Raw genomic sequence first — 27,824 nt, 5'->3', positions numbered from 1 at the left:
GGGGAATGAGGCGGCGGCAGCGTCCTCCGAGCCGCCCCGGGAGGAGGAGGTCTCGCTTTTTGGGACGGGGCATCTCCGTGCCCCTTTATCGACGGGCCCGGTGCAGAGCCGGCTGGGGAGGCGAACCGGTGTTGCAAGCACTCGCCCGCTTTTGGGGAATTGGTGGAGTTGGTGAAGTTGCTGCTAGGATGTGCCTTCCAGCGAGAGCCGCAGCTGCCCCAAAAGTTGCTGAGGAAGGGGAGGCACTGTCTGGGCTTTCTTAGGTGGTTTTGCTCTTGTTGTCTTCCTTCTCTCCCGAGTGGAAAGTGGGGGGGTGTCTAATCCTGCGTGCTGCCCCTTAGCAAGTGGCAAGGCAGAGGTTGTGCGGGCTGTGACCTTGGCTGGAGTAGAGGGGACCCCTCTTTCTAGAAGCTGTGAAATGTGCTGGGGAGGAGGGAACTTCTGCCTCTGGGACTGCTGGAGATCAGCAGCCTTCCTGGGCCTGGAGCTGGGGACTTAACTGGGGCTGGACTAACCTCTAACAGGGGGATGGAAGCGCAAGGCGCATGCTTGCTTTTTGTGAAGGTCTCCAGAACCTAATTTTCCTGGTTTTTTTCTCCTGTGTGTTTTTTGTTTAGCTGTATGTGTTCAAGTTTGTGTCCATATCAGACAATATATTCACGAGCTAATTTTCTTCCAGCTTGCTGGAAAAGTTGCATGTTGCCACTGACACATTCAGCTCCCGTGCGTTCCTCCCAGTAGTAGAGTCAGCTCAGTAGTTGCTTCCCTTGCAGTAAGCAGTGGGAACAAGAGAACGTGCCTCTCTGTTGTTATCAGTTGCATTCCTTGCAGCCTGGGGTTTCAGAATAGCTCGGCACCATCTGCATGTAGACAAATGCCTCCTCCTGGGTGTAGCTGCTCAGTCCAGGCTAGTCGCGTGTATTCTGCGTGCCATGTGCACACGTGCAGATAGCTGAAGTATTCGCTGCAGGATTGGAAAAGGTTTTTTAGCAAGTACTGTGAGCTGGTAACTGTCAGAAGGGGTTGTTAGGTTGTTAGCTGTGGATAATGGGTGTTGGCAAAGTAAGTTGCTGTATCTGTAGGCTTATGTGATTTCATGATCTGTTTTCATCACCTTTTTCTTCTTCCCATTCCCCCTCCCTTTTTTTCTTTTGCAGGGTGATCTTGAGTTCTTCTTAACTTGCTAGTACTCAGCCTCCTCATGCCTCCATCTCCTTTAGACGACAGGGTAGTAGTGGCACTTTCGAGGCCAGTGAGACCTCAGGATCTCAACCTTTGTTTAGACTCTAGCTATCTTGAATCTGCCTCTTCTGCCAGTGAGAGCCACTCCAGTCTGCTCGGCACAGCTGTCGTGTCCCTAAAGACTGCTAATCTCACGTATATGCCCTCATCTAACGGCTCTGCACGCTCCCTGAGTTGTGGATGCAGCAGTGCCAGTTGCTGCACTGTGGCAACATACGACAAGGACACTCAGGCCCAAACTCAAGCGAGCACCAGCAGCGCTAACGCCGGAGCCTCCACTGCCTGCCCTGCCAACCAAATGGTCAACAGCAATGAGAATGCCGGCAGCTTGAGCCCGCTGGGCGGAGTGGGGAGCCCAGTCTCAGGCACCACCAAGCAACTCGCTAGCATCAAGATAATTTACCCCAATGATCTGGCGAAGAAGATGACCAAATGCAGCAAGAGCCACCAACAGAACCAAGGGCCTGTCATCATTGACTGCAGGCCGTTCATGGAGTATAATAAGAGCCACATTCAAGGGGCTGTCCACATTAACTGTTCTGACAAGATCAGCCGGAGAAGGCTCCAGCAGGGCAAGATCACCGTCTTGGACTTGATCTCCTGCCGGGAAGGCAAGGACTCCTTCAAGAGGATCTTTTCCAAAGAAATCATAGTATATGATGAGAATACCAATGAGCCAAGCAGAGTAATGCCTTCCCAGCCACTCCACATAGTGCTGGAGTCGCTCAAGCGAGAAGGCAAGGAACCCCTAGTCCTAAAAGGTAATCCTCCTCTTTGCCCGCACGTAGTCTCATGGCTTGCTTTGCAGCGCGTGTACTCTGGTGTCAGCCTTGCTGATGGTTGAACTGTGAAAGCGTCCGTTTATCTCTAGGAAGGCCTGCATACCTCGAGTCACCAGTGGCAAAGCAAATGCCTTCTGTGGACAGATCATGGAGCTGGTAGCATGGAGATGCTTGCTTTTCTCTGACTGTTGTCCTTGAGTAGCAGAGGGGGTGGGAACTGGAAGGAGGAGGAAACGTGCTTCCTGGTGTCTGTCTGTGCAGACAAAGAATTTCCCCCAGTGCTTGCTCTGAGTATTTATAGCCCAAGGGGCAGAGGTCTGGGAGGGTATACTCTTTTAGCTCATCAGACTGACCTTTACTTAGCAGCCTTATTTTGGTCCATGTAAAACTGAACTCATAGGTGCTGGAAAGGGGCAGTGGGAGAGTAGAAGAAGGGAGGAGGAAAGATGACAGAGGCCACTTGGTCTGAGGCATTGCGTCATGGACCAGTCAGCAAAACTTGAGGAGCAATCAAGCCTTTTTTTGGTGGTATGGGGTCAGAATAATGGAAGGAGGGAGATACTTTGTTCAAAAAGTGATCTGAAAGCGTTGCATTTACACGTACCTATGCTTTCTGTAAAGGTTCCTGTTTTAACATGTTGTTTGGTCTATGCCTTAATGCTTTGGGGGAAATGAGCCCCTCCAATTAAGGCAGCATCCAAGGACACTTCTATTTCTTCACTTCATTCTGTAGCTCCTATTTATAACAATGCAGCCTTCCAGATTGAATCTGCTTTACCCTGGATGTTTGTGCCATTCAGAGGCATGGTTGGCAGACACTGGCTGTGGCACTGAGAAACTGTGGAAGGAGAAACCAGGGAAGGAGTTGTTGCTTAGCTTATACTGTATGTATTTAATTCACTTAATTTTTCTGTACAGCTTACTACTTCCAACCTGCACAATGTGGTAGGAGAACAGATTAGGCTGATAGTTTATCCCCTCTCCTCTGCTTAGTTTCATGCTTTATAGGAGCAAAGTGTCCTGTGAGATACTCCTCTGTGGGTGTATCTTGTGGAAGCTTAAAATTGCACTGAACTTTCTCCTTGCTCCAGGCAAGTGTATGGTTATGCTGGGCTTGCTTCAATACTTGCTACAGGTTCCCAGTGTGCTTTTATTGAGTCTTTCAGGTCACAGTGGTGCCCTTCATCTGTAAAAGAGGGAGAGGAGGTGCTTTGCAGAGTGAGGTTACCACTGAAGTCCTGCATTTCTGGTGGTAATCACTCTGTCATACAACCCCCCCAACTAGATACATGGCTGTAGTCTGCAAGCCTTCCTATCCTTAGGAAAGTGGGATGCTGAAGGTGTTTTTCCTCTGTTTCTCTGAAAACACTGAAGCTTCTGTGGCCCTCAGACTGGCAGTTTTTCAGTACCTGAGGTAAGATCCTGGCTGAGGTGGAGCTGCATAGCTGTAGTTGGGCAGCACCGAGCTGTCGGGCCCCACAGGCAGGTTGTGGGCAGCCCCTGCTCTCACCTTCCAGTGCTGGTTGCTGCCCCTGGGCACTGCGTTGGGTTTAACAGAGCGCTTGCAGGATCGCTCGGGCCATTTTTGGTTTTCAGCCACTGAGAACCATTAGCATCTGCCTTGAAGACCTTGCTTAGCAGAAATCCCCTCTCCAAGTTGTCCTGGAAGCATGCTAGAAGACAGAGGAAGCCCAAATTCTTTGCTTTTTGGATGTAGTGATCAGCTGGGCCAGAGCAGACCTCACCTGAGGAAGTGTGTAGCGAGGAGCTCGCCCCATCACCTTAACTCCCCTGCCCCCCTTTGAAGTGGGGCTCAAACTGGGGTCAAATGGAGTTGAGCGTATGATAAAGCAGCATTTAGAAAGGCTGTGGTTAAGTTTCCGAGCCGGAGGAGTGGTGCTGGAGGTGCTCGTTATTTAGTTTCACTTGTCAGATAGCGTTTTTTCCATCATGCTTCAGCAGCCTGGGAGCTGGCGTGAGCCCCTGGGTTCAGGCACCAAAATGAAACTGGGGGTAGCTGGGGAGCCCTTTTTGCCTCTGTCTGTTATTTCGAGCAATTTCTTTTGCTCGCTGCAGTCTGGTCCTAATTTATTGCCGCCCCATCTGATCGCTGGTGTTGTGTTTGCAAACACTGGTTGCTAGCCTGGCTGTCCAAGTTTATGTCCCCCTGATCCGGTGCCACCTTCTCCATGTTTGGTGCTGCCTGTCAGCCCGCGGCCCCGTTGCCGTTTTCGTGGCACGGTGTCGCGTTGTGGGGTGAATCCGATCGGCAAAGCCGAGGGTTGAGTTACAGCTTTGGCTCACGGTGTGCCGGGGCAGCGACGTGGCCCTGCGTGCATTTAGGTTTTAGGTGCCCGAGTCTTTTTAAATAGCGGAGAAACTCTGTGCTGTTTCCAAAGGCCAGGCTGTGATCTATAGATAAATGTATGTATGGGGGACCTTATTAGGCTCAAATTAAAAAGAGGTGGCCTGATTTATTTTTAATGTAGCAGACCAATATATAAACTAGCACTGTGACGAGAACCTTGGGGTTTTATGAATGCTGTGGTATGGGGGGATTTCAAGACCTCTGTTCCTCCTTTTCTACCCATGCCTCTCTTTGCTGCTTCCTTTAACATGGAGCTTTTTTTTTTTGGTCATGAATATAACATTTGCATAATTTTGATTTAAGCTCTTTAGAAGCAGATATTTGCTTATTTCTTTGTTCACAAGGCACAACAGCACTTAAGACAGGCATAAACCCCCTATTTTGGAAAAAAAAAAAAAAAAAGTACTTCACAGTGCTGCTACACAGGCTCTAGCAGCCTAAGCTGTCAGGGCTGAAGCTGCTGCTCAGTCTATATGCAAAACAGGAGGAAGTCATGTTTCCCCCCAGCACCCACACACCTTCATACTAACCATGGTATTTCATGCTTACTGAAACCTAAAGGGGCCTCCCTTTTTGTGGATGCTTTTTTTTTTTTTTTTTTTTGCTTAGCATTGGGAAGGAGAGGTTGAAAAACCCGTGATGTGAGCCCAGCATCCCTTCCACTTGAGGCCAATGGCAAAGCTGTTGCTGAATTTGGGGAGGGAGAGCATGGTGCTGCGGCCCTGGGCTGGCTCAGCAGCTCCAGCCCTCCTTGGTGGGGTTGTGCCCCTTTCCCTCCTGCAAACCCAGTGGCAGCAAGGCATGTCTGCCTTCCCTGAGCACCTCCGCTCATAGCAAAAGTGGCCTGGAGTCTTGGGGGTTTGTGTGCTTGAGTTTGCTACTGGGACCTAAAAATAGGAAGTGGGAAATTCATTTGCATTCAGATGAAAAATACTATTTTACCCAGAATTAAATGTTTAGGTTTGGAGTTGAGCATCTCTTTTCCAAGTTAAATTAAATCTACAAATGAAACAAAAATGAAAAATTGAAGCATCTGTGCCAACACATTTCAACAGCTTTTAACACAAGAGGAGTTGCCTTTGTCTCTCCCTGGCTGGTGTCTAGCAGTGTTGTCTTCATCCTGCCCTTCCTCCTCTGCCTTTGAGCCCCAGCAGCAGGAGCCTTGTGAACTCGCTGAAGTCTTGAGTTTTGTTTTTGAAGGCTTCTGTGTTTGCCTGCAGGGAAACACCAAATTTGAAAGCAGAGGTGCAAAAGGTAATTTGGTAAATAATTCCCCTCCCCACAACCCCCTGCATGCTCTAAACTGTTGGCTGGACTGCTGCAAGGGGGATGGGGAGGAACTGGCTGGTAGTGATAACAACTGGTTGCTTCTCTGTTCTTGTTCCTGGTCTGAGGAGCTTATACATGCTCTGGCTTTCAGTGTTCTCATTGCCCATCTAACAGGGTAATAAATGAAGTGACTCGCTCTCATTATAGCAGGGAGTATAAGACTTGCCAGCAAACCACTTCGTGCTTTCTGCCACAGTCTAAGAATAGCTTCAGATCTCTTACCACACTGAAGTCGCGTATCAGCAAAGTTGAAACAACTACAGAGGGACTGAGACACCTATAAAAGGAATAAGTGCCTAGTTTATGTTGTCCTACGTTCATGTAAAATACTGATCAACTGCCTTTGGAATACCTGATCTGGTCATAATCTGTTGCAAGTACATTATTAATTATTATTATTAATTATATAATTTAACAGTGTCAGTGTTACTTTAAACCCTAATTGGATTACACTGCACAAGTGTATTTGAGAGTAAAACTTGACGCAATCGTCAACAAATCCAGCTGACCAACAGAACACGTGCCTGGCACTTATTTCCACCAGAGATCTCCACTGAATAATTATTAAGTCATGGTTGTAATAGGGAAATGTGTATTTTTAAGTGTTAAGTAATGTGTGTGAAGTGTCCAATGTGTTTAAAACTGAAGTGTGTTCCCTCTGGGCTGCAGAGGAAATCTGGCCCCATCAGCCACTGGCGAAAAAAACACTTCTGCCGGCTCTATTAGGGTTGAGATTTCACCTTCAGTTTTCAGACTCTGATTACTGGAGCTTAAAAAGGTATCTTTTTCTTCACTGGAATAGATAAGCTTATTGGCCTTAACACTTGAGAATTGGTTGTGTGTTTCTATACCTTTTGCTTATAGATAAATTGGGGTAATAGTGTGGTTGGAGACCACAGTCTTTTCTGTAGTTCTAGGGGATGCTTCTGCAAAGGAGTGTACCTCTAAACTTTGCCTATTCAACAGTAATGGAAAGTGTAGCATTTTGTCCCGGATGATGGCATCTGAGCATTCAAAGGGCTGGCTTGCACAGTGCCTGTCACATTTTAACTGTCCTTGGGGGGGAAGAGGGCAATGACATTCTTTTGCAAATAGAGGAACAGGAAGAATAATTTTTTTTTTTTGTTAAGCTCTCCAGCTTCTCATACCCTTGGAAACAAAACTAAGAGTCAAGAAGCAAACTGTTATATTAGGCAAATATCTCTGATGCTTGTAAAGAAAAATCTGGTTCCAGTTTTGTTTAAACTAGGGGGACATCCCCTGCAGTGTTCCTGGTAGGTAGACGTTGGGTTATAATTAGCTGAATGCCTCATGTGCTGCCCTTACTCTTACCCTGCTGGAGGCGGACAATCTACTAGTAAAATCTTTGTAGAGTTGCTTGCTGGTGTGTCTTCTGGCTTTTTAGTCTTAAGGTCAACACAGCCTTTTTGAGAGGCTGAGGGTAAATGAGTAGCTGTATTTGAGGTTTGAGTGGTGTTTGGATGTTAATACAGGTGGACTTTTTTTTTTTAAACCTATACAGCGGTTGTTTTCCTTCCAAAGCAGCAGCCAATGTTTTTACTACACTAAGGAGCACAGAAGTTTTTAGTGAGATTACCTAGGCTTTATGATGCATTTGAAATGGGGGATCAGCTACTTGTCTGTAGGCTATGACTCTTTCTTTACACTGTGAAAAGCCGTGTTATAATTAGTTTTTTATTTATGTAAGCAACTCTGAAGTGAAGAAATGCCATAAGTAGGAGCAGCATGCACACAGTCTTAACATTTGTCTGTTTTGCATGTTAACCAGCCAACCAGGAGGGAAATATTTCTCAAATATTCAGCATGGGCTTGCAGGGCTATAGAATTCGCGCTGTTTAAAGAAATAGATTACGGTAATCTGTGAAGATGACCTAATGCCTTGTCCCTTTGCATGTGAGATAAGATTATGCGTGGTGCCTCGGCCTTGTTGGGAAGTCTCTGGTGGGCCTGGGAGAGTGCTGGCTACAAAAATCACAAGGCTGACCTGAATTGTGGCGAGCAGTTGTTTGCCTGGAGCTTTGTTTCTAGGTAATCGCCTGAATCTGTCTTCAGCGTTTTTTTTTTAAACACCTCTGTGCTGTGGAAGTTAAACTTTTTTTGAAGTTCTTGCTATCACAAAGGTGTTTGGTAAGCTGGGGCTTAAAGTGTGACAGATATCATGGATGTCACCTTTCCCCTCCTTGCCTAAAAGTCAAGAGCTGGCGAAGAGTACTGTTGAGAGGAGGCTGGATAAAGGTGCTGTCTTGCGTGTTGCACTTGCTTCAGCCGGCAGGCCTTTCACCTGGTCTTGATCCAATGAATGTTGATGGTTATGGTGGTAAAGCTCACATGTACACCAGTGCCTTTGGGTTTGGCCACCGGTCCTGGCTGCGCCTCTCAACGCACACTGTGTGGAGGCAGAACAGGGGGTGGCTGTGAGCAGGAGCCACGGAGGGGTTCAGCGGGGTTATTTCTGCAGCTGGAAAGTCCCAGCGTGCTCATGGTCTCTGTGTGGGGTGGCCAGCTGATATTCTGTGCTTCAGTAGTGAAGCTGCAGGGTTGGTTGGTTTGGTTTTTTTTAATGCCTTGTGACTTTTTAGTACAGGAAACTCTTTGCTTCAATTAACATCTGTGATCAAGGCAACCTCATGTCTGGAAGCATCTCAGCCCACTGGAGGTTGGTTTTGTTGTGTCTTTCCCTGCTCTGAGAGATGTTGGTTCCCTGGGAGCATGTGTCCCTCCAGAAGGTGGTCTCTGACCTGCTTCTGGAACTGCACAGCAGCATTTTAGAGCTTGAAGGAGAGGAGGTGGGGAGATGGGAGAAGTAAGTCTCTCCCATGTGGGGCAGAAAGTGGGTAATCTGGCTAGAGAGGTAACTGTGCCTAGGTAGCAGGGCAGTCTCGGGGCCAGGGGAGCTCTGGCCAAGGCTCTGCGATGGTTGTCGTCTTGCTCTGTGACTAAGCACACACAACAGACTTGCTGTAAGGCCTTGGACAAGTCATTTTAATCTGTCTGGGTTCTATTTTTCTGTCCTTTGCACTGTTTGTAACACTGAGCTCATCTCTCTTGTTGCCATTGGTATTAAGTGTGATTGACCCAGGTTCATCCACCGCGGCGGTGGTGCCCTGGAACAACATAGCTGCCTGTTGCAGAAAGTTAGGAGCACTCCCTTCCCCTATTCCCTTTACAGTGTGTTCTGGCTAAGTGGTAAACTGTAGGCTTTGATTTGCCTCTAGGTGGTTTTTGTTCTTTTAAAAATTCAAGGTTTGTTTTCGTGTCTTTCTCTGCTTGGGTGAGCAGGTTGCCTCCTTTCTAAAGGAAAGCTCCACTCCCAGTGAAGAGACCAAGATCCAGAAGGGGCACAAGCTTTTGGTCTCCTGGCACTTGTTCTTCATGGTGCCCCTAAGAGCATGTCCCAGGAGACTATGTACAAGAAAGACCTGAGCCAGCAAGTCTGTGGGGAGCAACTGGGACCTTGTAGGTCTGGGTGCCACCTAGTCCCTCTTGTTCTGAAGGAATGAGCCTCTGATTGCTGCTGCTTGGGGCAACGCTAGCCTTGTCTAGCTCAATTACACCCACAGCTCCCTTGGCTGGGGTCCAGCCAGTCTGTGTGTCCCTGCACGGGGCTGTCCCAACCGGAGGGATCTGGGGTTAGCACAGAGTGACTGTAAATCTGTCATCACCTGCTGCTGGGGGGACGTGAATGTGCTCCATGGGTGGGAGGGCTTGGGAGCCACTGCTCCCACTAGGGTTAGATGCTGCTTTGCACATATGCATCGCTTTGTTTCCAAGATAATGGCTTTGAAGGAGGAAATTGGAAAAAAATAAATTAAGAGAATAATAATAATAAAATGACATGAACATGTTAGTTCCAATTCTTTTACTATGCTCTAGCTTTAAAAAGTCTACAGCATGCCTGGGTTAATTCCCACTTGATTCACTGCAAGAGAAGAACTGCTTCTAATTAAAGGTAATAAAAAGAACAAATGTTACTACTTGTCCACACATGAATTATTATTATATATTATATTTTTTTACAATCGCTTAAAGAGATTTGGAAAATAGAAGATAACTTGCAAGCTTCTGTCATATCAGTTGAATTGGTTGTCTCAAGTTTAGTATGCCAAAGTGTGGTATTAAGCCTTACGTAAGCAGTTGACCAATGATGTTTTAAAGCAAAAGGTGTTAAGAGCAATTGACCTGTACTGTGTTGGTGATGGGCTCTAACTCTTCATGGTCTCTGCTAAGATAATGGGAGACTGTCTGTTCAGTCGATGGAAACTAAGAATAAGCCTTTTGCTGCCACTTAGAATTTGCGGCATATTTTCGGTACAAAACCACTTAAGGTGATTGTTTAACATGAGGTTAATATTAGGTTCATAGGTGTTTGTGTTAGTCCTGCAAGGCAGCATGACATCTCTCTTGAAGGATAACACAGTCCTTATGCTTCCTGGGAAACGTTAGTGTTAACTCTGCTTGGAGACAAGGAGATCCAGGTTGGTTTTGATCTGGCTGAAGAGATTCCTTGTTTGATTGCTATTTATCTGTAAATATGTCTTCCTCCCCCCTTCTTTTTTTACTTCCCTTGACTCTGGAGTATATGGATGCAAACTGGGTCTACTTTTTCTTGCCCTTTGGGGTTTTTAAGGTCTAGCCTTGCGTCCCTGACCATTAGGATTGGGATTTAAGTGCTGGCAGGGCTGGCCCTGAAGTCTGTGTCAGGGTGGGCTGACACATGGCTTGCACCATGCTAGTTTCAGTAGTTTGCTGCTTTTATTTTTGGACAGTGTGGCACGGGGATGCGTCAGACAGCACCCTTTATTTTCTATGGGCTTTCCTCATGTGCTTTGAAATACCTTGCTGGAAAGTGTCAAATCAGAGCCAGTATTTCTAGCAAAAAGGATAGAAACTCTTCACTTTAAAAAGAGTTTAGATCCAGCAGGAATTGGTGGCATTCCCAAACTCTGGTGTGGTATCAGCACCCTGTTTTCCTTTCATATTAATGCAAATATTACTGGGGTTTCTGATGTGGAGGAGCAGTGGTTTGGGCTGGAAAAGAGCCTGTGTTCATCCTCTGGAGAAACAAAGCAGCCTGCTTCAGCTGTCCTGAAGAGGTTGCCCTTAAAAGGCTAAAGTGAATAAATGGATGGCTGAAGCATGAAAATGTCAGTGTTCTCTAAAACATGTGAATTAAACAGAAATGTCCACTCCTACGCATCCAGGATTACAGATGTCTGACACAGTGCTGGGACCCTTCTCCCTCTTCAGACGTGCTGAGCCGAAGCCCTCTGCGTTGTGCTCGTGTGTGATCACACCGGCTGCCAGCTGCCTGCGGGCCAGTTGCTTGAGGGACGCACATGGTGATGGGCAGGGAGAGACTTGGTAATAGGTTAAAAACCAAACCATACCTGGCGTTTTGGGGAAATCTGGTCTGCTCTACCTCTGTCTGTGAAAACAGACTCGTAGCTCTTTGTCAATATAAAACCATTTGTGGTATCTTTATTGCATTAAAATAGTTTCTGTTCCCTCCCCCCTCACTTCCCCTGCCTCGTTTGTACATAGCTTCAGCATTTCTTGATGACCTTTTTGTTAATATGATTTCCAGTGGGAGCATTTCACAGTAGAAGTATGTATTCCTTCAGGGTTTACGCTGACATTTCCAGTGATTATTTAATTGGACTTCATGTTAGCCTACATCCCCATGGGAACGCATACTTTTGCTATGAGAAGTTGTAATGTGTCTAATTTTGAGTTTCTGCTATAAACGCTTGCCCTCCAGGGAGGGTAAGTCCAATCCTCGTCTGTGGCTGCAGAATTGTCACCATAGTGTGTTTGGGATGTGGGGTTTCTTGTCTTGTTCCTAATTACATTCTTCTATAGCTTAATCCTTGTACCAAAATTGAGAGCAGGCCTTCTCTTTCACCTTCCTGACCGCTCTGCAAGGATAATGCAACGCTTTGAAGGACGCTGCCATGTGGCTTATTTTCCTTTGAATACTGCCCCCCCTTTTTTTTTCCTCTCTTTCAAATGGGCAGATTCCGCATTCACTCAGCATAGGGGGATTTCCAGTTACAAGCTGGAACCACTGTCTTGAATTCAGAGATGTGGTCCAGAAGTATTCACAGCAGCTTCTGGACAGGCTGGTGAGTAGTCCCGAAGTTAGTGGTCTCTCTTGGAAAAGCTGGCGAGTAAGGTAGGGAAGGGATGTGTGGGATTTGCATGGGCGGCCTGGATCTGAAACTTAGGGTCCGAAGAAAAAACTAACTTTAAGACAAAAAAAAATCCCCAAAACCCACAAAAAACCAAAAACCCAAGAAAGGTTCCCTAATGGCAGGTTAAAAAAAAAAAAAGATTAAAAAATTGTTTGTTTCTAATTGGAACCAATTTGGATGATCTAGTGGTCCTCAGAAGAAGAAAAGCAGAGGGGTGAGACCTGCTGGTGGAAAGCAGCAAGTCATGTGTTGAGGTGTGGGAGGCTCTGGGGGTGACTGTGGTTGCGAGCAGGCAGTGGTGGGTTTGGAGGAGCTGAGAGCGGAGCTTGGTACAGCCAGCATCTCTGGCACAGCCTGGCAGGGGAAGGGGTTTCCAGTGACGTCTCTCCTGCCTCCCTGGGACGTGTCCCTAGGACAGCCAGCTGCACTGTGCCTGGTGTCCAAGTACAAAATAAAAGCAGATGAGACCAGGGACTGCAGAGGCCAGTGGCAGAGGATGCGCTGTGGCAAGGGGCGTGAGCCGTAGAGAGATGAAATTAGAAACAACATGCAAACACGTGCGCATGCCTTGATGCTGAGGGGAAACCTTTCCTCTATCCGGTGTCACACTCTTGACTTCTAAAGGGACCTCAGAGTAGTTGTGTCAAGGAATTTGTGTACAAACAGACCTCTTGGGATAGTTCCCGCATGGAAAAAACCTGACCTTGCAAGTTCTTCAGAATGCAGGGTTTTGCCTTTTTTTGAAGTGCCGTTGGCAGCTTGATTAGAGGGAGAGACTAGATTAGATTGAGTGTATCGAGGTGGAAGCTGTTCTTTGTGAACTATGTTTACTTTTACTTTATGTTTGTTTAAAGCCTAATCTTTTGCGGCAAGGCTGATGCTGAATGCTGTGTGGGCAACAGGGAAAGGAACCCTGCGATGGGTCTTTTGAACCTCCTTCAGACAGGTGAGAAATACGCTTGCAGGACCAGAAGGCCAGACCTCTTCTACTTGCTAGTAGCAATAAAAGTAGAAAAACTTTCAGTTAGGCTGTTGATTTTTTGGAAAACGGGGGCAATACAGGTGTTTGACGTAAATGTGGATACTTATATTGCAAAAGGATGGATTTTTTTATTTCCTCCCCTTCTTTAACAGCAGGAATGGTAATGTGTAAAGCAGTCCTGGTGTCACGGTGGTCTCCTTGTACTGCAGAAGGATGGGTTCCCCTCTGTTGGGGGCTTGACATCACATAAATCTCCCTCAAGTGTTTTAAAACCAAGCAAACAAAAACCCCACCATTTCCTTGAAATCAAAGGAGTAACTCCTAATGTCACCTGGGTGAGCGTGGTCTGATAGGTCCCCACCCCTTCTGACAGAAGGAAGTTGCCCTTCTCATCGCAGCTTCCCGCTGTGTGAGCCAAATACTGTATTTTTAACCATGTCAAGCTTCCTACAGCAGTGAGGGCAAGCCCTGAGTGCTGCTCAGCAGCAGCTGTGGTGAGGAGGACATCTGTCTTGGAGAGTAGGAACACTCCTACAGTGACCTGCTGGGATTAGCCCTGTTGCTCTAGAAGAGGCATGGGAAGCACAGTTCTTTGCCACAGCAAGTGTAGCCCTGCTTGGACAAGGAAAGCGGCTGTCTTGTGTTCTTCAGGAAATTTGAGCATCCCTTCTTTCAGTACTTCAGGATGAACAGAGAGTGTTCCTCAGTATGCACCAAGAACCATCTTTGCTATGGCTAAAATGGTGCCAGCAACAGCTGTGGGAAAGTGTGATGGCTAGATCTTCCACTGCAAGGTGGTCTTAGCTCTTGTGCTCTATGGGTGCACCCCCAGTGCCTCCATGCCCTCCCTGCTAGTGCCTTTGGTACCCAGTAGACCTACCCCTGCTTGAGGCTAAGGGAGTACTGCAGAAGAAATACAGAGAGTTAGATGCTTTTCTCCTGCTTTTACTCTTCCCATGTCATCTGGTGGCGTTGGAGATAAGGTAGTGGGCGTTCGGTTTGGTTATGGCCCAGATGTAAGATCCTTTGTGCGCAGCCATAAACTTTGCAGACATGGCTGTGTTGGTAAGTGGTATAAAGAGATGGTCTGGAGGGTTGTCCACATCCTAGGAGTGGATTTCGCCTATACTGGCTGAATTCCGCTTCAACCTGTACACCTCCTTTTTCCTTGGTGGAAGGAAGCAAGCTGTGATGGATTTGCTGCTAAGAGCATACTTGTGTCAGAGGGGAGCGATATCTCCTGGGGTGCTTCTGTGCTGGAGCTCGCTGGTTCACCGTGCATGGGAAAGCACTCCTGATATAGATGTGTGACCTGGGGACAAGGCATTGCCTCCAAATAAGCTCAGCCAGCCTCAGCCCTCTGTAAACCTGTTGGGTGAAGGTTAGCCCCAGGAAAGCAATGCTATGTACCCGCTGAAGCCGGTGGGGACTGTAGCCAGAGCCAAAGGGGAGGAATACATGACAGTAGGGAAAAAAAGTAAGCAAGCACAGTGCTCAAAGGTAAGTGCATCTCGCTTGAGCGTGGTGCTACAGTCCATAGCATGCCCTGCCTATGGTACAGGAGCAGCCCAAATGCTGGCATTAAAGCGGTGGTGGCTCAGCACCAGCTTGCCACCCTGCAGCAGGACCTCTGGGCAGTGATGGCAGCATGGCGGGGGGGTGGCTGTGGGGCCTGGACCCCCCTGCTAGGCTGAGGAAGGACACAGCGCTGGGTGGATGAAGTGTCTGGGCAGTACCTGGCCTCTATTTTTACATGCTGGAGTCACATTTGCTTAACCTTGAGGCATCCTGCACTTTGAATCAACTTGACACAAAGTCATCTGTTCATTAATAACACAGAAGCAGTTTAATTGTTGTCTTAGTGGAAAAATACATGAGACTGTCATCAGCTGTTGCTTCTGGCAGTGCTTTTCTGCAGTAATGTAAATAAATGAGGTCACAGGTTTAAAGGAACAGGCTGTACTTGCACAAATTCAAAGCGTCATCTTAAACAGATATGCACCAATTGTCTGAATATCTTTGTCCTGTGCCCCAAATGCTCGCTGTAACATTTTGACCTTAAACACACTCAAACGCAGCTGCAGGAGCTCGGTTTGCTATGTCGGTACTGACAGGGCACATGCTGAGTGGGTGTTTTAAAACTTGGCTTTGTTCCTGAGCAAGTGAAGCTTTTAGTGGCCAGAACCCCAGTATGGCCAGATTCTCTGCTGCTCCCCCCATGAGAGCCCAGCAACTCAAGAGGACGGGAAGTTACAGACCGAACATCTTTTCTGCTGATACTTCACAGCAGCCTGGGATTTCTCCTCTTGTTGCGCATGTGCGTGTGTGTTTTGGTTCTATTTTTTTGCAATGGCTTTGTGGTATTGTAATCGAGGATGAGCGGATCCAGAAATCCGCCTGGACAGCTTTGAAAGCTGTATAAAAGGTCTGTTTGTCTCCCGGGACCACGTGTTCTGTCTAAATGTGGATCCCGCATCTGCAGTCTGTCATGTATAAAAATATGTTCCTGTTTGTAATTGTAGCGGGAACACCCAGTACCTGTCATGCTCAGAACAAAGTATAGCCACACCAATGAGGTAATGCAAAGGTATTGCTTTATGGTGAGGGTATTTCATGGTAACTGCCTCTCTATAAGCTCCGTCACTACTCACTGTGGAGGGAACAAGGTCACTTAATCGCTTTACTGTGGGGTAAGAGCCTGTTTCCTATCTGGAAACATGTTGCAAATCTACCAAAACATATTGTAAACCCACATCCTAATTTGTATATAGTCACACAGCCATAGAGCAGCAGCGATGGTTGAAAGAGGTGCCAAAGAAGACACAGAGAAAGAGGGCAGGTGTTACTGTACTCCTTGTACTTTAATTCTCAATCTGGTCTTAAAAAACCAACCAACCAAAAAACCCCACTTGTATAAAATGTGTGCAGGTAAGGTTTGTTTTTCTTGCTTTCTTTGAAGATGATTGTTTCTATTGCAAGGTCTTGGTCCCTTGTAAAAGTTGGTTGCCTAGTTCCTGCCATACCTTTTGTGCCTGTTTTGCATCGTATTTGCCCTCTTCTGGTGGCAAATGACAGCCACCATGTTTGGCATGATTTTTATGCAAGCACCGTGCTGCTTGTCATTTGTTTGTTTTGGTTTTTTTTTTTCATTTGTTCAGAGCTGCTCTGGCTCCTGTCCAGCTGCTCACCTGGCCGTGTAGCACTGGTGCAAGCCCTGGGCTCCTGGGTGGCTTCAGAGCTGGGAAATCTGTGTGCAGCTGCTGCCCGGGTGCTGCTCAGTGGGGGATTTTGAGGAGCATTAAAGTGAGATGTTTATGGGCAGATGGCTGCAAAGAGCTTGAACAAACAAGTGTGAATAGCTGGAGCATGTACGGTGCTGACTTGAAACTTCGTAGAAGTTTCGAGGTCTCGAACAATCCAATGTCTGTTGTCGCTCACTAACTGTTCTGGCAGGGCAGGATGCTGGAAGATGTCATGCAGTGGTAAGTGCAAAAATATCTGGCTCTTGCATCAGTGGTGAGCAAGAGCCCTTGATCTTCTGTTGTGTTCCACTAGATAGCAGGCAAGGCCATCAGTCGTGAAGGGTCCTGCTTCATTGATTCATTTCCTCAAGGAAGAAATACCTTGGGTTCGCCAGTGTGCTGGGCATCCTTGCATGTCCATTTGCATTCAGATTTGGGTAGGTTCAGCCCCGTGAAAGCCTGCCTAGCAGCAGGTTGGGAGCAGAGTGTGCACAAAAGCACTTGGGATGTTCTCTGCATCCATGTGTGGGCTGCGTCAAACTGGCTGGGCAGTTCAGGCTTTTTGCTGTACTTTGGTTATTAAAGCTATGTGGTATGTTTAAAGCTATGTGGTATGTTTAAAGCTAGAAGAGACAGGTTACAAGCATGACATTCTGTAGAAGTGAATATTGGTGGCTTATCTAGCTGCTGGCATTTTGGTTTGTCACTGAAGGTGGCTATGCAGCTGAATCTAGGCTTCATGGCTGTCGTTCAAACTGCACTGCTATGCATGCTCTGGTTTTTCCTGGTGGATATATTATATTGCCTCTACTTAGGCTGCCTGTATATGATGAAGGCTTTTTGCATATTGCAAATAGCGGCTGAAAAGCTGCTTTTAAAGTGCAGCTTATTTTTGCGCTAGTGAGAGGCTTCTGCCAGGTTGTGCTTCTCTTCCCCACTCCCTATTATTGCCCTGTGTAACGCTTCCTTCATGCCTCAGGTTTGGGAAGGCTTGAGCAACTTCAACCACAAAACAGCTTCTGGTACAATGACGAGTGGAGCCTCTGCATCCATACCTTGAGCTTCCTCATGATCCAGAGTTGCTGTCAGTAGCAGTGATATGTCTTGGTCCTTGCTGAGTTTAATGAATCGGATCAGGCTTGCAGTAGCTATGTGTTGGCCTGCTCTCTTGGTACAGCCTCTTCTCTCCCACCGCTTCTCCCCCACTGCATGAAGATTTTAAATGCTGAAATAGCAGCTGCTCGACAAAGGAATACAGAAGCATTTGAATTTGTACATTGTATTTACCTTCATATGGAAAGTCCATCCCTCTTTGACTGACTGGTCATAACGAACCTTGCTTGGACCTTTTTTGGGAAGTAGTCTCACAAGCTTTAGAAAAACCTGAGCATTATGCATGCATGACCTCCACTTAAATTACCCTAGTGCCTCATAAATTAGCTAGGAGCAAGGATCATGTGTGGTGAGCATGGCGAGAGTGGATTAAGGGAACAGCACTCATGAGGTGTCTGGATCCTGTTTTGGGACCTGCATGACTTGTATGGCAGTGCAGATCCAAGCTAAGCTTTTTACTGTTGGCTTTAGAGTTCAGCTAATGACTGCATTTTGCTGCATCCTTCTGGGTACTAGTGTTCTTGTCCAGTCCTCCCTTGTTCACATGTCTGAGCCAGTTCAGGTTAGTAATCCTCTCCCCAACAACGTGTTGTTTCAGCAATATTTGCTCTGAGAGTTGCTTGATTATGGTACTTTAAGTATTGCTTGAACTGACTTTTTAATTCCCTGCCAGCATGAGGGAGGAAAGCAAGGAGAGGGAGGATGTAGACTGACATTAGGAAAGGTGACTTCTGCACTGGTGAATGTCAGGAAAGAAATAGTGCATGAAGCTATTGTATGTTTGGCTACTCCACTTATTTGGGCATCTTCTGCATGGTGTATTTGGGGTTGTCTTCCTGTCTTTTGGCCTGGTGCTCCTGCTGGAGTGGTGGGGATTGCCCTGCACCTCTTAATCTCTTCTGGGTACAGTGATAACAGAGTTCTGCACAATGTAATGTCCTCTCCTCCCTGTTCTCACCTGCTGGACCAAAGCTCACACTGAGGAAGAGTTGGTAACAGGAGTAACAGTGTCTTCTGGCCAACAGGGCAGGCAGAGGCCCTGAGAGGAGGACAGAGGTGGTGAGGAAAGAGCTCGCTCTAGACTCTCCAGCTCTGCTGTATCTTGCAGGGTGGCTGGCTGGTGAAGCAGGATGGTGTCTGCCACACCATCAGTGTGTCTGCACCTGAGTGATGAAGCAATGGGATCCTACCTCTGCCCATGGCAGCTTACTCCCAGAAGGCTGCAGGAGAGATGGAAAATGAGTGTTGGCTCTGGAGTCACTAAAGCAGCTTACCTTTTAGGGGTTTTCTTGTGAATCCCAGCATGCTCTGGTCATTGTTTAAACAGCAGTAGTTAAGCTGAATGGATTGCTTGCCTATGCAGAAGGATGGGAATGTGGGTTAGGGCTTAGCCTTTAGCCTAGACTCTGGGCTGGGGCTGTTGGTTTGGATGAAACTTCAAACATCTTCAGCTTAGGGACCATAGTGGTGTTTGTTTTTCTTGATTGGACTGAGCAGACTTTTCAGACCCTGTCAAGGCCAGGTGGTGCAGTTGGCAGTCGAGCTCAGGTTTTTGTCCTTGCTCTTCTTCCCGTCCTGTTCCCCTGTCGTAACAGCCTCGCGAGTAGAGAACTTTAAGGCAGATCTGTGTTCTCTGTGTCCTGTAAACAGCACAAACAGACTAGCATGCTTCTGAGGTGGGGGTAATACTCTGTGTTTTGTGGGCAATTCAAGGATTTCTGGGAAAATGAGTTACTGGCAAGCATGTGAAGGACAGAAATCTGGACAATAAAAAGGGCACTTGTATTAGAGGGCCTCAGCTGGTTGTAACCTAGTCTGGGTGCCCCATGCTCATTGAGTACTCTGTAGGGCGCAGAGATGGTCCCTGGGTGGGTCCTACCCTGTGGGCAGGTGCATGGACATTTGGAGTTGCAGCACTCAAGACGTAGGCATCGAAGCCCTTTGTGTGTGATCCAGAGCCCATCTGGCAGCGTGTTGTGCTCTGTTTTAAAATCTTCCTTTGCTAGATCACTGTGAAAGAGCATGGAGAAGACAACTAAGCTCTTTTCTGCTTTTTTTTTAAAAATAACATTATTGGGATGGTGACATTCAGCATTTATTTTGGCTAGTGTAGCTCTTTCTAGTAACTTCAGCGTAGCTCTCCTCCCTCCTGGGTTTTTGTTTTTTGCTTTTTTTTTTTTTTGGCTTGCATTTAACAAAATGCAGTTGAATCTGAACACTTGGCCCGTCTCGATGTGGTGCATGACTCCAAGTATCCTGGTACAACATAAACGTGCGCTTTTGTGGGCGAGGCGGGGGATATATCATTGCATTTCTCCTCTTTCCGCCTTTTTCTTTTGGAGGAGCCACCTGTTAGCATTACATCAGCGGCTCCCAGGAACGCTGCCTCCTACCAAAGGCCTTACACAAAGTAGTTCTTCTTGTATTGTTTGCGCTCAAAGAGCTGATGTCATGCCAGCTGATGTCATTGTGTGCTTTGTGTAATCGCTATGGAAACCGGGCAGGTGGGGAGCCTGGGGCTGATGTAATTGCCGAATGAGGTGTAGAAAGAAGGTCTGCTTTTCTTGCTCCAGTTCTGCGGAGCCGCCCTCCTGAAAAAAAAAAAAAGGGGGGTTGGGGGGGTGGGAAATGCTGCTTGAAAAAGCCAGCAAGATGTGCAATAGAGCCAGGGGAGGCATGAGCCAAAAAAGTGACTTCTCCCTCCTGCTTCGGATCCATTTGCCAATCCGTATTAATGTCCTAAAAATAACTCTTGCTAGATATTTTGAGGCAACCGGGGCAGAAAAAGGAGAGCTGTTGGCCACATGTTAAGTGAGCACCTCAGTCGCTGTTAGGTTACAAGGAACGGTTTTCTTTTGTTCAGCCGTACAAACGCGTACGTAGGGTTCCCTGGAGTGATGCTGGCATGAGCTGCACCCACCCCTCCTCGGGGGTGTTGGATGGGGGGGATGCACTGCAGGGCTGCCCCGCCTGTGGACAGGTAAAGCCGAAAGACTGTCCCAGCTGTCTCACTGCTCTGCTTTGGTGTGCTGCTAGCCCATTTGCTCGTAGTTTTGGCGATGTTTTCCATCTTGGAAAAATGCCTTTTGTCTTGCCCTCTCCTACCCCCCAGCCTTTGCTGCCTCCCACGGGCTTGTAGGTGAGGCAGCCGCAGCGCACTGGTGCTGCACAGAGGCATGTTTGTCTGTGAGCCTGTTCCTTGGCACCGTCAGCCTCGTGGAGAGGAGGACAATGCGTGCTGCTGATTCATGCCGCCCTTGCCGTTGGCGGTCATGCCCAGCATTGGTCACCGTGACAGCGGTGGTGGGGACAATAGAGCCAGCTCCAGTCCTGGTGGCCCCAGCACGTGCTCTGAAGAAAGGTGGGTCCAAAGCGTTGCTGACTTCGGGGTGTCTAACCAAAATATCTGCTTGGTCTCTCTTCCCAGGAGGACTCAGTGGTTTCAAGCAGAACCATGAAAACCTCTGCGATAACTCCCTCCAGCTGCAAGAGTGCCCTGAGGGGGGAGGAGGGGGCGGCGCGTCCGCCGTGCCCCCCACGCTACCTCAGTCCATCCCCACCACGCCAGACATCGAGAATGCTGAGCTCACCCCCATCCTGCCCTTCCTCTTCCTCGGAAACGAGCACGATGCTCAGGACTTGGAGAAAATGCAGAGGATGAACATAGGCTACATAATCAATGTGACCACCCACCTGCCCCTGTACCATTACGAGAAAGGCATGTTCAACTACAAGCGGCTCCCGGCCACTGACAGCAACAAGCAGAATCTCAGGCAGTATTTTGAAGAGGCTTTTGAGTTCATTGGTAATTACCCTTGACTGGAAATACTCCTGTGTTTGTCTTTTTTACCTGATGTTAGAATCTAGAGTGAATTTTTTGCTTTGCTAACTACCCTGAAGGCTGCGTAATGCCATATTTACTTCTGTTTATGTTGTCAGAAATTCTGAGTGCATCCATGTTTCTACTCATTCTCATCTCTGGCATATCCAGTTAAGTAGCCTGGGGGTACAATTTTTATACATTGATAGTGATGCCTGCCTCCAGGTTTACAAATTCAGGAAACCCCAGAAAACTGAGACTTTTGTCATCCCCTCTTCTTGATTCCTTTGCGTTCCTAGTTTCCACAGTGGCTTCTAGCCAATTTTTCATAGTAACTATACTTAATGATGGCTGAGTCTTTCCTAACTTAATTTCATGAGAAAACTGATGAACTTTCACACTTTGCTTGTTCTGCCATTAGATTTGTAACTTCAGAGTGTATGTGTGGATGACTGGATTGTGATGCAAACTTGTATTAATAAGCCCCTAAACTCTCTAGGCTGTGTGAGAGAGTTCACCACAAACATGCAGCTTGTTGGGAAGGTTGCTGAAGAAATGACCCAGCAACGTTACCCACGTTGCTCTGAACCTTGCTACAATCCACGCAGTACAGCACTTAGCCAAGTTTAGGGGTGCATTCAGCTCTGGTTGGTCATCTAGGCTAAAGCCAGATGGCCTTTTTAAGCAAGGCTGGTCAGTGAGGACATCAGCATGTGATACTGAAAGCTTTTGAGGACCTTCCCTTGCCCCTCTATGTCTCTTGTGGGCACAGCTTTTGCAGCATAGTGAATGTCCATTTGTGCTTCCCCAGCGCAAGTATGTTTTCTGAAATATGCTGGGGGGACCACTGACATATAATTTTATTTTCTTGTGCCAAGGTTGGGCTAATCTCTCTACCCATACTTCAGCCTTGATGGTGGAGGACTAGACAGAAGAAGTGTGGTTCTGTGCTGTGTCACAGCTTAGGTTCTTAGCTGACTCCATGCTGAAGTGGGTGCAGAGCTGTCTTCCTCCCTGCCCTCAAACGATCAATGTTTATGGCCCTCGAGTCAGGGTGTGGGTACATGGCTCCTGAAACTTGAGTCTGCTTGGGCTGGCTCTGTGGAGGTGCTCTCGGGCTCAGCAAGAATTGGGCCCCAGTTGTGGGACTGGGTCCCAGGGCAGGAGGTCCAAGCTCAGCATATTCTTCTGACCCCATCTGCCTCTGCCGTATGCCTGCTCTGAAGCAGACAGCTCGTCAGCCTAGTCTGGCTGTGGTTGGGTTGGCAGGGGGTCATCCTGCGCTGATGCATGCAGTCTGTAGCCATGCTACTTCAGTGAAGCTGAAAAGGTAAATCACTGCTTACACTGCAGTTCAGATGGAGTGCAGCATTAAAGCATGAGTCTTATCACTGAGAACTTCTGTCTGGAGCCCTTGGGCTTGTCCTCTACAGTGGAGAGGACCAAAGGATCTCTACTTAAAACCAGATTTTCCCTAGTGTTCTTAACCCAACCCCGGCTCTACCAGTAGTGCTGTCAGCTCCCCAAACTGCTCATTCCTATGTGTGTGGGAAGGTGAACACCCCTTTTTGGGTGAAGGGAAGCCCTCTTTGAGGGCAGGGAAGAGGGAACCTCACTTTGATCCTTTGGGAAGAAAAGCTGGGTCAAGAAATCCAGTAAAACCTTAAACTTTGAATTCACCAAGATGAGGAGATGCAATAGGCTAAGCTTATGTAAAGAAACTGCAAAGCTCTGAGGTCCTCTGGAGGTGGGAGGGAGATCTCTGCACCCAGCATCCCTATGAACTGCAGGATTAGAGCTCTCGAAACCACTAAAAGATAGCGTTTGGCTTATGATCTTACCAAGGGCAGAGAAAGCAGCCTTGCTCAGAAGAGGTTTAGAAAGTCTTTCAAAACCCCATTTACTTTCCTTTTTAATAATTACAGCTTGAGGGTCTGTCTCTGTTTTTAATAAACAAATATTTCTCCATTGAGAGTTTTTCTTCATAGCAAGTTTAGCCAGCTGGGGAAGTAACTAGTCAAAGCTTTCCCTTCCTCAGGGTAAACTTTAAATTGCATTTGAGAAGATTTGGAAATGTTTAAACAGCAGATCATTGGCCTATGTTTCTTTAAATGTCTTGAAAAAAAAACCCACAACCAAACCCAGGTTTAGCTAAGACTAAAGCCATAGGAAGTGAAATCATCAAAAACTCTCTGGGAAAGTGTGTCAAAATGCATTAGAGAGTTTCAGCTTTCTGAAAGACTAACTGGCAAAAATGTCTAGAGGGAAGTCTGCTTCATTTATGCTTTCACAATACAGGTTGAACATGTGGGGTAGGATGAACCATACTCTTGGTGGGGTTGGATTCATGCCAAAACTTGCAGACTAAATTCCTGCTCATCCTGCAGATTAAAACAAAAGAATAAGATGTCACATCTTGAAAGCTTTATCTCCTGTTTTAAAAGCAAGCTGTGGGATATGAGGATGGTATGGTAGTGACTCTCCTCTTTCTCGTGTCCTATTAGCCTGTGGTTCCAGGGCCTTCCGTCCTCCCTAAATCCTTCCCAGGTTGCATCCCTCTAAGTGATATATCTTGGTGGAGAGCACGTGATTGTTGACGTTTCCCTCCCTCCCCACCTCGTCCTTTGCCCACTGCTCCCAGTGAGAAGCTCTGGAGGGATAGCATTCAGCAGAATGCAATGCTGTGCTTGAACCACGAGGAGATAGGGACGGCAAATCCCTTTTTCACACCACTGAAGGTGACCAGTTCAAAACATCCAGAGCTTGACATGCAGGAAGCGAGGAATCAGAATTTGAGGCCTCTTACCAGTGAGGTATAAACTGGATCCAGCTCCTGCTTTTGCAGAGACACCACAGCAGAGTGCCCTGTTGAAGCTCATTTCAAGAGTAGCTTTGTAAAAAGCCTCAAAGAATAGGGCTTTGAAACAGATGTATTGTTATGAATTGAATCTGAAAAGACCTGTTTTTTGAAAAGGTGGTGTCCTGCTTTGAGCGACAGGGAGGTTGAGATGACGACATAATGTGGCGTTGTGACAGAGGTGGAGCCCGAGCTGCCTTGTCATGGGCCTTGACCTCCTAAATAAATGCTCCCTGGCAGCGCACGTGAGCAGCACAGCGGCATCTCTCAATGTGCTGTTGGTCTAATAAAGAGATAAAAGTGGACCTGAGGATTTTCAGTGTTAGGCTGGCCTGTGTGTTTCACATTCAGTAACTCTGAAACCCCAAAGGAAGATGGACTGGAGGGGAAGGGGAGGAGACACTGGTGTGCTTGTAATCAAATAAAGGGACTTTTCACATTAAGTTCCTCTCTTAATTGTACTGAGCTTTTTCTAATTTACAAACTGGCAAAAATCTTACTTTCTCCTTTCTTTCTCATTTCCAGAGGAAGCTCATCAGTGTGGAAAAGGTCTCCTCATCCACTGCCAGGCTGGTGTCTCCCGATCTGCCACCATAGTTATTGCATACTTAATGAAGCACACACGCATGACCATGACGGATGCCTATAAATTTGTGAAAGGCAAACGACCAATCATTTCTCCTAACCTTAACTTTATGGGGCAGTTACTGGAGTTCGAAGAAGATCTAAACAATGGTGTTACACCGCGAATCCTCACACCAAAGTTGATCGGCGTAGAGACCGTCGTGTGATGGTGAAGCTGTGAGGAGGTGGTCAATGAAGGGGTTAACCTATTCTTCACCTGATTTGGGGCAACGACGGGTGGGTTGTGGGTTTTTCTTTTTAGCTTTCAAGGGGGGTTTTGTGGCAAACTTTTTGTGAATAAAAACCTTTTTTTGTAAGGAAAGGTTTTTAAAAGATCCAAGAACTTCGCCATGTTTGGGATGCTGTTGTGATTTCCTTCCCAGATGCCGGCAGAGCAGGGAGGCTTCGGAGCAAAAGGAGTACTTTTAAAAATCAAAATAATAAGAAGAAACATTGGGCTTTTTCCTTTTTATTTTTCCCTCCTCTCTAGCTACTTGTAGAGTTTATGGTTAAGTAGTCTGTGCAGGTTCATAGACTGAAGAAACCGAAGTTGAAGACGCAACAGAAGCAGCCAAAAACAAAGCAGAAAAAAACCTCCCTGAAGCATAAGGGCCTTTGTTCTGCAAAGGCTTTGCTAAAGATAACCTAGCAAAACGCTCACTGATGCAAAGGAAATCGGAGCAGCTTAAAAATTCTGCAAGGCACTTTTCACACTCCTGACTCAAACTAAAGAAGAAAAGACAAAAGTTTATTTGGCGTGTTTCATGTTCCAGTTCTATTTTTCTATTTTGGGGTGTAAGGTTTTAACAGTAAGGGACTTTGATCATTCTATGCCATATGCCTTCACTGGCTTCTTGTGCAATAATAATTTGGGGTTTGTTTTGAGTGTTCAAACCAATTGGAGTTGGCTGCCCACTAATAATAAGATGACAATTTTTAAAGTCTAATAGTGCAACGGCAGCCAGCTTGGTTCAGAAAGGATAAATGAGAGCAATTATTTCGTTCCTTTATATGATTTTGATCCTGGTTACAGTGCCATAAACCTTGTTGCATATGTATATCAGAATGTACAAAAATCAAGAACGAGCAAAGTTTATTTAAAAATATTTTTCGCACAAAATATTGGTGTGTTTCAGTTGTCTATGTAAAAAAAGAATTTGATTATAAAACAAAAAATCTTTTGGAAAATGTGTGTCCTTTTATTTCTTTAGCAATTTTCCATTTTCTTTCTATGGGATGGGTTTTTGTTCTGTTCTTTTTGTTTTGTTTTTTTGTTGCAGCGTTCATCTCCCTTTGACAAAAGTGATCTCTTGTTTGGCATCTCCTCTTCAGTGTCTCGTTCCTGTCCTCTGCTATTTTCTGCTGTACTCTTGCATCCTTCAATTTCTGTAACCAGATTTTTCTCTCCTGGAAGTGCATCAGTTTTGGAGCTGTTCAGCTGAACTAGCACTATTGGTGAGGGCTTTTTGTGACAGACTTGTTATTTCTACAGCTCCAGTAGCGATTTGGAAAAATAAGAGATAAACATTCTCAACTGATTGCTTTTCATCTTACTGCCATTAGCTTACTGTTAAAAAAATTGTCCGGTTTCTAGAAATACATTGGTCTTGTGTGTGCTTTTCCCTGGCTTCTCTATAGCCCCCTCCTTTAGCAGTTCCACGATTCCTGGGAATCCTCCTCCTGGGGTTTTCCCTTCTCTCTTACCCATCTTTCCTTCATCCCCCTCCTTTTCCAGCTGTCAGTGTTAAGTGTGTTGTGTATTGTAGGGCTGATGTTTCTGCCTGACAACGTCCCTTAGGTGGCTGACTTTTGCTTTCTTTGTTTGTATTTACTTTTTTTTTTAATGATATGGTATAACCTGATCTCTTCTGGACCGTTGCCAACTCTAAAGTTTCTTTGTATGAGCGTAAAATGAGTTGGAAAATATTTCTCGTATGATTCTGTTGTGCAAACTGATATATCCCAGGAAGTCTGATAGCAGTGAAGGTTTTTCCTAGATGAAAACATAGATGGACTGAACCAAGTTTAAAACAGGACCTGTCGGAAAACTTATGTATAATCACATTAGACATGTATATTTTTGTGGACATTTTACTTATAATGTTGTTATTATACAGATATTTTCTTGAAACTTATCCCTTTATTAAATTATTTTTCTACTGGAATTGATTTTTTTTTTTTTAATTCTTTTCTGTGATCAATATTGGTCCTTTTGCTGAGATGCCCTTGGCAGCGAGCATTGCCCAGGAGGCAAAACCTCTCGGGCTGTGACCGCTCGTGGGGTTAAGGAGAGAGTGGCTGGACAGAGAAGTTTCCGTTTGCTGGTTGGGAGCCATCGTGCTCCAGGAGGAAGGAGGTCCCTTAGTAAAGATGGTCTCCTTCCCTCCCTCACCCCTTTCCTTGTGTTTGGCCCTAACCTCTCCCAGCTGTTCGCCATGAACTGCAGGTGCAGGTTGTTTGATAGCAGGGAGGAGGTTAGAAAACCTCTTTGTTTCTTGCCAGAGAAGCGAGCAGCGGCAGGGCTGAGGGCTGGCTGAAAAGTTGGTCCTTGCAGCCCGTGTTCGTGGCTGTAGGTGCTGCATAACAGCGCACGAGGGAAGCGGGTTATTCGGCAAGGGGAGCGTGCGAGCTGCCTGCCTGGGACACAGCCTTCCTACGCGTGAGGGGAGGGAGGACTAGATTCAAAATTGGGTCTTCCCTGTTACTCCTGTTTTCTCGTTCCTGGGCTAAATGGCCTGATGCGAACGTCTCCAGCGGGGAGGGGGGCCTGCCGCGCGTCCGCTCTGGTTCAGCCTCAGCCGCCACGTGCTGCCTTGGATCAGGATCAAGGTTTCAGCCATGTAAGTTCTGGCGTTTCGTTCTTATTTAAGCCAAAGAATAGCCCTCTCAGCCCTGAGTAAGTTACTGGCAGCAGAGGGGCCGATGCATTTGCCTTGGTAAGGCTGAGCATTGCTGCTGCGTGCACAAACGTGGAGTTTGGAGGGCTTCCTACCGCAGAAACCCCGCTGGCCTTTGTGCCCGTCGTGGTGAGAAGTACTGCCTGATTTTGCTCTCCAGCGTGGTGAACTCGGAAATGATGGGGCAGGGCGATGCGAGGCTGTGAGCGAGCAGAGTTTGCTGTGGGTCTGTCGGTAGCGGAGATAAGCTGGATCAAAGCCCTCCTTTGTGCAGACCCCTTCTCTTGGAGGGGACTGGAGCTGGGCTGGTGGAGAGGAGCTCGGGAGGGTTACGTCCCGCTGAAGGCAATGCTGGG

General features: G+C 46.8%; 1 protein-coding gene across 1 annotated transcript; it reads left to right on the top strand.

Moving 5' to 3' along the window:
* Positions 1–222: 222 nt before the first annotated feature.
* DUSP10 (dual specificity phosphatase 10) lies at positions 223–25,759 on the top strand. The gene is made up of 3 exons (XM_010562154.1): positions 223–2,003; positions 20,698–21,075; positions 24,473–25,759. Exons 1-3 carry the CDS (start codon positions 1,202–1,204, stop codon positions 24,736–24,738), a joined length of 1,446 nt encoding a protein of 481 aa, XP_010560456.1. The 5' UTR covers positions 223–1,201; the 3' UTR covers positions 24,739–25,759.
* Positions 25,760–27,824: the final 2,065 nt, after the last annotated feature.

This window comes from Haliaeetus leucocephalus, unplaced genomic scaffold (assembly GCF_000737465.1).
Source record: "Haliaeetus leucocephalus isolate CR32 unplaced genomic scaffold, Haliaeetus_leucocephalus-4.0 Scaffold156, whole genome shotgun sequence".
In the NCBI taxonomy this organism is placed as follows: domain Eukaryota; kingdom Metazoa; phylum Chordata; class Aves; order Accipitriformes; family Accipitridae; genus Haliaeetus; species Haliaeetus leucocephalus.
This window is presented reverse-complemented; position numbering and strand designations above follow the sequence as displayed.

What these genes read in the sequence shown, in the direction of transcription:
- DUSP10 (XM_010562154.1), top strand. Translation starts at nt 1,202, where the DNA reads ATGCCTCCATCTCCTTTAGACGACAGGGTAGTAGTGGCACTTTCGAGG. An exon ending in GGAACCCCTAGTCCTAAAAG is followed by an intron (nt 2,004 to 20,697) that starts GTAATCCTCCTC and finishes CTCTCTTCCCAG; the next exon opens with GAGGACTCAGTGGTTTCAAG. An exon ending in AGAGGCTTTTGAGTTCATTG is followed by an intron (nt 21,076 to 24,472) that starts GTAATTACCCTT and finishes TCTCATTTCCAG; the next exon opens with AGGAAGCTCATCAGTGTGGA.